Source organism: Pundamilia nyererei, unplaced genomic scaffold (assembly GCF_000239375.1).
Source record: "Pundamilia nyererei isolate P.nyererei 1_Seehausen unplaced genomic scaffold, PunNye1.0 scaffold00262, whole genome shotgun sequence".
Taxonomy (NCBI): domain Eukaryota; kingdom Metazoa; phylum Chordata; class Actinopteri; order Cichliformes; family Cichlidae; genus Pundamilia; species Pundamilia nyererei.
The window spans coordinates 431,707-442,587 of NW_005187663.1; the positions used below are offsets into that span (position 1 = coordinate 431,707).

Consider the following 10,881-nt stretch of genomic DNA (forward strand, 5'->3'; position numbering starts at 1 on the left):
AGGACTGCGCTCTTCTGGACAGAGATCTCCGATGTTATTGGATCGTTGAGTTGACTCGGTACAGCCCCAGCTCTATAGTAAAGTGTGTGTGTGTGTGTGTGTGTGTGTGTGTGTGTGTGTGTGTGTGTGTGTGTGTGTGTGTGTGTGTGTTGCTTGCCAGACTAATCACTGCATCTTTTTTTGTCAGTATCTGGGAACAGAGTTTGTCACGGGGGCGGAGCCACTGTATAGATGGGGTTTGGAGTTTTCCCGATTCACGCCACGGACACGAGCACTGTGTGGGATTTTAGTAGAATCGCAGAGGAGCCACAGAGCGAGGACTGTCACTGTTGTCATTCACCTTTTTCACTGTAAATAAACTCATTGTCTCTTTTGGAAAAGTCCTGCATTTGGGTCCCGTACTTACTGTGAACCTGACATGCATACCATTTTATACATATGATGACTTTGATTATTGGACTTTCTTTACCTTAAAATATGAAACACCTCGAGGAGACTGTTGTGATTTGGCGCTACATAAATAAATTTGAAATAAGGCAAGACAAGGCAAGTTCATTTATATAGCACAATTCAACAACAAGGTGATTCAAAGTGCTTTACAGAGACATTAAAAAACAAAAACAAAAAGCATGATTTAAAATTGATTAAAAAAACAGTAGATAAAATCAGAACAGTAGATAAAATCAGTAGTTAAAATGTAAGTTTTGAAATTTAAGCTTAAAAGTGTGGATTTGGTGTTTTATTCAAATGCAGCTGAGAATAGGTGAGTCTTCAACCTGGATTTAAATTTAAATAACTGAACTTCAAAAGTACTTTGGACTAATGCTTATTCCAATGACCTTGATAAAGTCTTACTTATACCTTACCTTTTTTTCTTTATTGCCATAATAATGTTTACTATTTTAAGAGTTTGACAGACCTTGGAAGAAAATCAAATTAGATCAATTGATCCATCCATTTTCTTAAATACTTATTCATTTCAGTTCAGTTCCAGGTAGACAGTGCCAAATCAAACAACAATTGTCTTAACTGCCTTTATATTTGCAAAGTATTAGACGTAACAGTAAAAGGAAATTGAAAAAAGACAAGCATAGCGAGACCATGAACAACTAAGAACAAAAACAATAAACAGGTGAAAGTAGACAAAAATAGTGAAATGCAATAGTTGAACATACAGTCAGGGAAAAGGAGGAAAATGTAGAAAAAAGGTCAGTGCAACATGGGAAGTCTCCCAGCAGCCTGAGCCCATAACCTGTCACCTGTCCAGCCCTAAATATAAGTTTTATCAAAAAGGAAAGTATAAATGATAATTTATCAAGGAATAGTGAAAACATATCCTTGTGTCACCATGACTTATTACTATGATGGAGAAAGTGTTCATAAACATTGGAATTTCTATCAAACACAGAATTTCAAAGTACCTTCAATAATACTGAATGTACTTTCACAGCCAGTTTTGGACCACTTCTCAGTTCCATGTCTGTTCTTAAATTGGGACAAAGTGTCACTGGTGAAGCAACAGCTGTCTGATGGCGTAACAGATTGGTGCCTGTGCTAATCTAAGCTGTAAACATGAGGAACTGCTGTCAGCTTAATCTGCTTGTCACTGCTGGAGTGGAGTCTGGCATGCTGCTAGACAACACTAGGCAGGGCTGCCCACACAGCCAAGGGGAGCTGCACTGAGTAAAGCTAGCAACTGAACTAACTCTAGTCACTCTAGTCATATTAAGCCAACATCTCCAGATGGTATATGGGTGCAACTGACCCATTCACCAATGAGTGCTTAAAGCTTTAGCAACAAAAAAGGAAACAAATACCATGCTGATTATTGTGTCATTTCCCTGAGCTCTTGTCCCCTCAGAGATGATGCACTGGGATAATGTGTACTTAAATAACAGAAATGACAAGCTTCTGCTGTCCATTACATTTCACAAACTCAAAATATCTTAATGGGAATATACAGCCATGCACACCTTTAAAAATGACGTGATTTAGAGTGATTTTAATAATTAAAGCAAGAGGAAGCATAAACCAACGTTTCTGTTTTTCTGTTTGTTAATATATAGCTGCTCAGCACAATTTTCTCATCCGATCTCCAGAGTTCTGACATCAGATTCATAGTGCAGCAGTAATCACAGTCCTGTTCTTCCCATGCTGCCCGATATCATGCCATGTTATTTTAAGATATAAAAGGAATGATATTCAGTTAATTCAAATTTACAATTATTTTTAAATTTATCACATTCTTAGCAGAATATAAAACATATTAAAATGTATTGTTATGTATTTGAATGATGCACTTTAACTTAATTGGTATCACAACTAAAATGTCAGAAAATGCTTAGTGGCAGAATGTCTGTGAAGGTTCTCAGTGCTTAGTGGCAGAGCTCACAGACTGAGTTTCTGGATATGTCTGTTGACGATTGCATTGTACCATTCTGTTGAGTCTCTATGGCAGAGACTAAAAAAGTACTTAACATTTCAGTGTCTTGTGTCATCTATAATCAGAAATTGCAATAACCAAGTTAAAACACTCTTGCTAAGTTTATTTTATCTGTTAGCTCTCTTTAGAGCAAGCTATTAGAAAAACAAGAGCTCATATTTTATATTTCTAGCTTTAGCATCTAGCTTATTAACATTGAGAGCTGGGATCCTATTTGGACAAAGTACCTAATACATTGCTTGCAATTTTGATATGAGCACATTGCTCAAGTCAGGCTTGGCTGGATGATCGTCTTTGGTGGTGGTGGTCAGAATGACTGGCAATAGCTTACCAAAGTGGTAAGTTTTGGTAAGGTGATATTTAGCTTGTTTTTCCATTAATGTGTTAAATTAGCATTATCAATATGATGAGACACATTTAAATTTTTATTTTTTGTTTTCAGGTGTGGAAAAGTGGAAAGCAGAAAAAGAAAACACAATGTCTGTGTTTAATTTTCACCAGCATCTGTAGAGCTCTTTACCAAATACTGATATGTGTTTTGCATCTGGGCACTTTGGGCACAACACGTTCTCACTCCCAAAGCGTAACATTTTACGCTAGGTGACGATATACTGTATTACGCTTCCGGGCACCCAACACGTCCCTATATTATGAGATTGGAAAAATGAGGAAACACGAGAATCGTTCAGAATGAATTTACACATGTATGTTTGTTTTACTTAAATCGCTTTGGAAAGACTATCTAACGTCATTAAAGTGCTGGTTAGGGTTAGGGCTGGAATACATGGCTGGAATGTGTATTACAGCGGGAGCGTCATTCTAGTGGATTTCATCAGTAGAAGGCGTTCCTCAGGAACGCCTTGGGACTTGACAAATCGTCAGTATATTACGCTTCGGGAGCGAAAACGGACTGTTGGGCATTGAAGCTCTGCTTACAGAGGTTCTTTTCTGGTCATTTTAATTCCCTTCAATAATGAGCCAATATTGTTGTTCTTCTGGCAAGACCAGTCTCAAATGACATGAGGAAAAAACGCTTTGCATTTGTCATGTCACTTGTATGATAATGTCGTCATCTATAAGAGGATTGTCCCCTAATAGCAGGGTTGCACAGTTTGATCCTCAACTGTTTCTGTATGAAACCTAAGCCATACACTCATTGAGTGTGTATGTTTTCATGTTCATGTAATAACTTTGAAACTGTATCCTCTGGTAAACTCTACATTTTCTGAAAAGAACACAATTCGTATGCTATTCTTAGTAGATCATACAACAAACCATTCCAAGCCCATATATCAAATGATCTCACTGATGGACTTTCAATCCTTCTCCCTTCTCGGTGGATTAAAAACAAGCTTAATGTGTTACTTTCCCAAGGATTAAGAGCAATTATGCACCACACCCACAACCCCCACTCCCAACCCTCTCCTCAATCTTCTCCCCTGCCCATCCTCCCTATACTGCAGCAAGTGGCATTGGTACAGATCTGATGATATCTGAGTATTTGTACCTATAAAATGGTCTTGGAGTGCAAGGATTACTTTGCTTGAACTTAATGCAAATGGGGTTGTAAGATATGAAAGCTGTGGAAAGCAGTGCTAATCACACACAATTATCTGGACTCTACTCTTTTCTTACCCCTGGAGCTTTCCGCTCTACCACCGGAACTTACAGCCATTGTTTGCCCCGGCAGCCACCGCCACCACTCCCAGGAAGGCCACAAAGCACCAAGCCCAAGTGAGCCAGCCGACCCGAGGAGAGCGCTTCGGAGACAGTGACGCAAACAAGGCAATAGGGGAGGGCTCCATGCTAGGCTAAAAGCTCGGGCTAACCAACCACCTCTTACTAGCCAATGTGCGGTCCCTGGAAAACAAACTTGACAAAATATGAGCCAGGATCACAACACAGCAGGAGATAAGAGAATGCTGTGCTCTTATTTTCACCGAGACCTGGCTTTCAGATAAAGTCCCGGAATGCGCCGTCCAGTTGCAGACTCACTCTGTACACTGGAGAATCCGGTAAGGCTTTTGGGGGAGGTCTATGTGCATTTATTAACAACTCGTGGTGTGGAGACGTGCAGACTGTCTACAAGTACTGTTCGCCAGACGTGGAGTTTCTAATGCTGAAATGCCGCTCTTACTATCTGCCGCGGGAGTTCTCAACTGTGTTTTTGGCCATTGTTTACATCCCGCCGCGAGCTGACTTCGCAGTAGCGCTCGGCAAACTCCACGAAGTCATCGGCGCATTTTCCGCCTGGAAAATAATGACTCCTACATCAGGGTACTCTTTGTTGATTATAGCTCTGCCTTCAACACAGTCATCCCTCAAAACCTCATCCACAAACTGTCTACACTCGGCCTGCACCCCACCCTCTGTGACTGGTTACAGAACTTTTTGACTGGCAGGCCTCAGTCTGTCTGGATCAGCAACGGGACTTCAGCCAGCATTACAACAAGCACTGGAGTTCCACAGGGTCATACTGAAGTTCACGCATCACTGGAAGGGACGAAGTGGCTTATAGGAGAGAGGTGGCCGGTCTGGTGTCATGGTGTGAGGACAACAACCTCACCCTCAAAACTGATAAAACAAAGGAGATGATAGTGGACATGAGGAAGAAGATGAGGCCTCACCAGCCGCTGTTTATCCGGGAGAGTGAAGTGGAGAGGTTGAGCAGCTTTAGGTACCTGGGCGTTCATATCAGTGAGGACCTCACCTGGACACTGAACACCACACAGTGGTCAAGAAGGCTCACCAGCAGCTGTATTTCCCGAGGAGCCTGAGGAAAATTTGGTATGTCAGCCAAGATCCTCAGCAGCTTCTACAGCTGCATTGTGGAGAGCACATTGACCAGCTGCATCACTGCATGGTACGGCAGCACTACTGCTATGGACCGCAAACGCCTGCAGAGAGTGATAACAACTGCGGAGAGGATCACCAGGACCTCACTTGTCTTCATTTACTTATTTTGTACTTATTTATCTTTCAGTATTTTTTATCCTTATTTTTACCTTATTTATCTTAATATCTTGTCTTATTTTTATCCTTATTTATCTTGTTCCTTCAACCCTACCTAACTTGGCATTAGAAGAAGAAGAATTTCATTGCACAGAGAAATGCTATTTCTTCTGTACACATGACAATAAATACTTTGAATCTTTGAATGGTAACTTTATTGCCCCCAATGGGACATTGATTTGTAGTATGTCAACACATCAATAACACACACACACACACACACACACACACACACACACACACACACACACACACACACACACACACACACACAAGAAACATCCCAAATGTAATCAGTAGCATCAACAAAGTGCAATGTGTAGTAGTGATGGCAACAACACTTATGGCTTAGCGTTATTGAGCATAACAATAGCAGCAGGTATAAAAGACACTCTATGTCTCTTGGTCTTCCCTGCGGCACTTTATGCCAGAGGGAAACAGGTGAAAGTCTCTAAAGAGAGGATGGTTTGAACATGACATGACAGAGGTTGCCTTCCTCAGCACTGGGCTGATTAAAACAGATTCAATAAAACTTTTATAAAAAAGGTAATCATCTGAGATGAAACGTTAAAATCTCCTTAAAAAGTACAATCGTTGTTTTACCTTTTTTCCACTGTAGAGTCAAAATGTGACTCAAAGGACAGAGCCTTATCAAGAGCAACCTCCAAATACTTATGACTATCCACCAGTTCAATGGCTGCACCATTTACTACTGTTGGAGGAGGGCTTCCTGAAGTAAATTACCATGTCCTTAGTTTGTAAGGTTTTGATCTTTAAGGACTGATCACACCAAGAAGCAAACTCATCCACAGCAGGTCCATGGGAATACTCTTCACCATGAAGGACGCGTACAATGACTGTGTCATCTGCATATTTAATGAAATGCCTTTCAGCCTGTGTACTACGACAGTCATTAGTGTACAAAATATATAGCAGGGGAGAGAGAAAACAAAGCTGTGGTGAACCAGTGGAAGAATTCAGCTGATTGGAAAAACAGCCGTTTACTCTCACACACACTGAGATCTGTCAGTTAAAAAGTCTAAAATCCAACCAACAAGATTAAAATCAAGTTTAAACTGGTTAAGAAGCTTATCAGCTAGGAGATGTAGCTGGATATTATTAAATGCTGAAGAAAAGTCAATAAATAGGTGCCAGTCATGGGCTTTGGCCCCATCCAGATGGTGATATAGGAAAATCAGTGGGATTGTATCAAGAAGAAAAGTGTACTTTACTGGCAGTCAAGCCTTCATGAGTCAAAGCTTTGAGTTTCTAAGCAATAGTTTACTGATTGGTACTGTGAAATTAAATGAAATCCATAATGATGCATTTGGTTGGTTTGACTCTATTAAAGAAGAAGAATCAGCTTTAATTGCTTTCCACCTGTCTCCTGTACAGAGATGTGGGTGGATGTTAACGTACAAATAACTTAATAAAATCTCCACTGAGTTTTAAGGACACCACAAAAATTGGACTCTGGAAAAGAGACACAATTCCACCAAGACCTAAGCGTAAATTTCTGTATATACTCAAGTATATCAATTAAATATTATTGTGTTTATCTAACCTATTACAAGTAGATTAAAAAAAAAGATTTTAACTAGTAACTCAAAAAGGTTTAAACATCAGAAGGAAAAAAATTGTGTGACAAGGTCTGACTCAGGTGTTGGGGAACCTGTACACAATGATGAGTAGTGGGGTACTGGAATAAGAAGGGAGTTACATGAAGAGGATGTGAGACCCATGGAAGCGTTGATACCCAGCATCAGGACTGACAGTGAATTCAACAAGTAGCTTAGTGTTCCAAGATTTGGAAGAAGCAACTGCTGTTACAACTGCAGATCAATGAGGTACAACACAAATGCTACAACAAAGGGGAGCCAGGACGTCTGGTCAGTGGGGAGATTTCAACCCCAGCCAAGATTTGATACCATGGTTAACTACTGAAGGTGTGTTAAGTGTGAGAGCTGCTCACCTGAGAGATAGGAAAGTAAAAGAAAGCTGGACCTGGACACTATGTGGCAGATTACCAAGACTATATAACGTATCCTCTGAAGGTCTACTACAGGACGTGAATGCAGCATTACAGACTACACCTACTGTGACCATCACCAAAACCAATCAGCTGATCTACACCAAAGCAGCAGTGATCACAGAGATGCTTAGCTATGAGGCAAACTGCCACAAGTACCCTCTATGGAGAAAAGGACTAGAGGAGAGTGTGGAGGGAAGTAAGCCAACTATTGATACTGCAGAAAGGTGTGATGAAGAAAGGGTTGCTTAAGAAGTACAGCAAGCTGTCCATGCCTTAGGCGTTGAAAACTGCCAAGGAAAGATTCTCAGCCTTGGCCAGTCACTTATAGAGGTATACCAGAGAGAAAGGAGGCAGGAGAATAAACCAGCTGTACTCCATTGAACTATCTAAGGTGTATTCTCAGTGGCAGGGCAACAATATGCGAACAGCCCCACCAAGGCTGGAGACAGAGCAATACTGGAAAAGCGTGAGGGAGAAGGACGCAACCCATAACATCAATGCTCAGTGGCTAGTGGATCTAAGAGCAGACCACAGCAACCTCCCTGAAAAGGATCCAGTAGCCTCTGGTAGAACAAATAAACCAGTAATGGCTAACTGAAGTTCTGATCCCAAAGGATCCCCAGAAGGTCCCATCAACTACTGGCCAATAACCTACCATGTGTTCCTGTGAGAATTACAAGATCTGGGCAATCAACACTTATGGCCTATCATGCACAAACCTGAAAAAGCTTATTACCATGCATGGAGGGTTGAGGGTTTGGTGAGACATGCCCAGAACACCTCCCAGGGACCAGATAGTCCACAACAACAGGAGAAATACCCCATACTCTTGACACTCTCTTTACCTGCTCCCTACTCTCACTACAGATCACATTTTTTCTGCAAACACCATAGACACTTGTCCATTACCATTGCAAGAAGCAGCTCAATGCTAATCCCTTATGTAATTCAACCCTGACTTTTAATCAACATCTAATGCTATGTGAAAGACAAACAAAAGCAGAAATTTCTACACCTACCTCCAAATGCTGGCCTCATGGTGAAGTCATGGTCATCTACTTTGAGCAGGTGTTCTGTCTTCATTTTGCGAGATTTCGTCACATCTGGAGGCTTCTTTGACAAGGAGCTACAGCAGGATGACAGTCACTGTCAGATAGCTGATTTAAACAGTTTTGATTATTAAGAATTAAAAAATAATGCACCAGGAAAGAATGGTACAAAATAATATGCACTGAATAAGAAATGTATGAACTGATTTATGCCGATATGATTGATGATTGAAAAGTTCAGTTCAACATAAGCAAATCAGTCACTCTGTTTGACGCCAGAGTGATTGAGTTTATTGTTTGTACTGTTTGTACAATTACAGTATTTGTGTTTTTGTTGAGTAGAGGCCATGCTGGGGTATTGTATTGCTTTACACATTGGTTAAATTCAATTCAATTCAGTCTTATTCAAATTGTGCCAAATCACAACAACAGTTGCCTCAAGCCATGTGTTGTAATGACTCCTCTGTTAGAGCATTCATTTGTGGCTTAAAAAGGAGAAAACCTACCTGGCCCTGTATGAAAAAGTAATTGCCCCTCTTGTTAAATCAGGATTGAACTGTAATTGTCCGCATTTTTTGGAAAGCTAAGTCCTGATTACTTGCAGATCTGGCAGAAATCACTCAAATAGAACATGTCTGACAAAGTGAAGCAGGCTAAAAGATCTCAAAAAGTATCCTCGATCTAAAGAAACAGCTGAGTAATAAAGTTAGACTTCTATCAGTCTGGAAAGGGTCACAAAGCCATCTGTAAGGCTTTGAGAACTCCACAGTGAGAGCCATTATGCACAAATAAAGAAAACAAGGAATAGTGGTGAACCTTCCCAGTGCCATGATTCCACTGTGTGGCAGGCAGGATTAGGACCCAAATGCAGGACTTCGTACACATGAGGATGAACTAAAAAAAGGCAGCTTTATTTTGCTGAAAAACCATAGAATACTAAACTGGAAAACTTGAAACTAAGACTAGGGAATGGAAAACTAGGAGTTACAAAGGAACACGAAGCACAGGAAATCACACAGCTACGAGGGACGATGTGACAACAAGCTCATGCAGATGGTCATGGTCAGATGCGACCAAAATCAAGCTCTTTGGCATTCAATTCAATTTTTTCAATTTTATTTATACAGCGCCAAATCAACAGTTGCCTCAAGGTGTTTTATATTGTAAGGTAGACCCTGCAATAATACATAATAATAGACTGCATTTATATAGCGCTTTTCTAGGCACCCAAAGCACTTTACAAATCCACTATTCATTCACTCTCACATTCACACACCGTTGGAGGCAAGCTACAGTTTTAGCCACAGCTGCCCTGGGGCAGACTGACAGAAGCGATGCTGCCATATCGTGCCATTGGCCCCTCTGGCCAACACCAGTAGGCGGTAGGGTAAAGTGTCTTGCCCAAGGACACAACGACCAGGACGGAGAGAGTAGGGGGATTGAACCAGCAACCTTCCAGTTACAGATGAGCTTCCCAATCCCCTGAACCACGGTCGCCCCAGAGAAAAATACAGAGAAAAACCCAAATATCATGACCCCTTATGAGCAAGCACTTTGTTGACAGTGAGAAGGAAAATCTCCCTTTTAACAGGAAGTAACCTCCAGCAGAACCAGGCTCAGGGAGGGGCGGGCCATCTGGTTGGGGTGAGATAAGGAAGACGGGATAAAAGACATGCTGTGGAAGAGAACTAGAGATTAATAAGAAGTACATTTCAATGCAGAGGTCTATCTGGCAGGCAGGATGTGGACTCACATGCAGGACTCAAACTCAAAAGGTGAACTTAAAGTGGCAACCTTATTTGCTAAAAAACAAAACAAAACAAAACATCCTTCATAATATAACTTACAGAAAACAAACCAAAAACCTAGAGCATAAAACTAAGGACAAAACACTGAGAAATTAGAAGTGTAAAAAGACCAGAAACACGACAAAGGGCAAAGGAAAACTCAGGGCTTAAATACATAAGGGAGTAATGATGGAATGGGAAACAGGAGGGGAACACAGCTGGGACTAAATAGACATAATGAGACAAGGGGAAGAAAAACTAGATACAGTGACACGGGACAAGGGACTGTCAAAGTAAAACAGGGAACATGAGACAATCACAAAGACACAAACTAGACTCTGAGACACAGAAACACAACTGACATGGGAAACAGAGGGAACGTGGAGACAAGTGACTAGAAATGGGACACAGGGAAGACAAAGTAACAGAAACCTAAATTCTAGGAACTAAAAATAAAACACAAGCAGAAGACGATAATGAGAAAATCAAAACCGTGAATAACAATAATCAAGGAATATAAATTAATCCACAACCACAAAACACTGGGTTGCAGACCCA

General features: G+C 40.9%; 1 protein-coding gene across 2 annotated transcripts in view; it reads right to left on the reverse strand.

Annotated features, from left to right (window-relative positions):
- Nucleotides 1-10,881, reverse strand: part of gabrr2a (gamma-aminobutyric acid type A receptor subunit rho2a) — a 75,290-nt gene that overhangs the window by 53,555 nt on the left and 10,854 nt on the right. For both annotated transcript variants that reach the window (XM_005750113.1, XM_005750114.2), the window contains exon 2: nucleotides 8,507-8,613. In XM_005750113.1, the coding sequence (XP_005750170.1) occupies nucleotides 8,507-8,613 (107 nt within the window). The remainder of the gene's footprint in view (nucleotides 1-8,506; nucleotides 8,614-10,881) is intronic.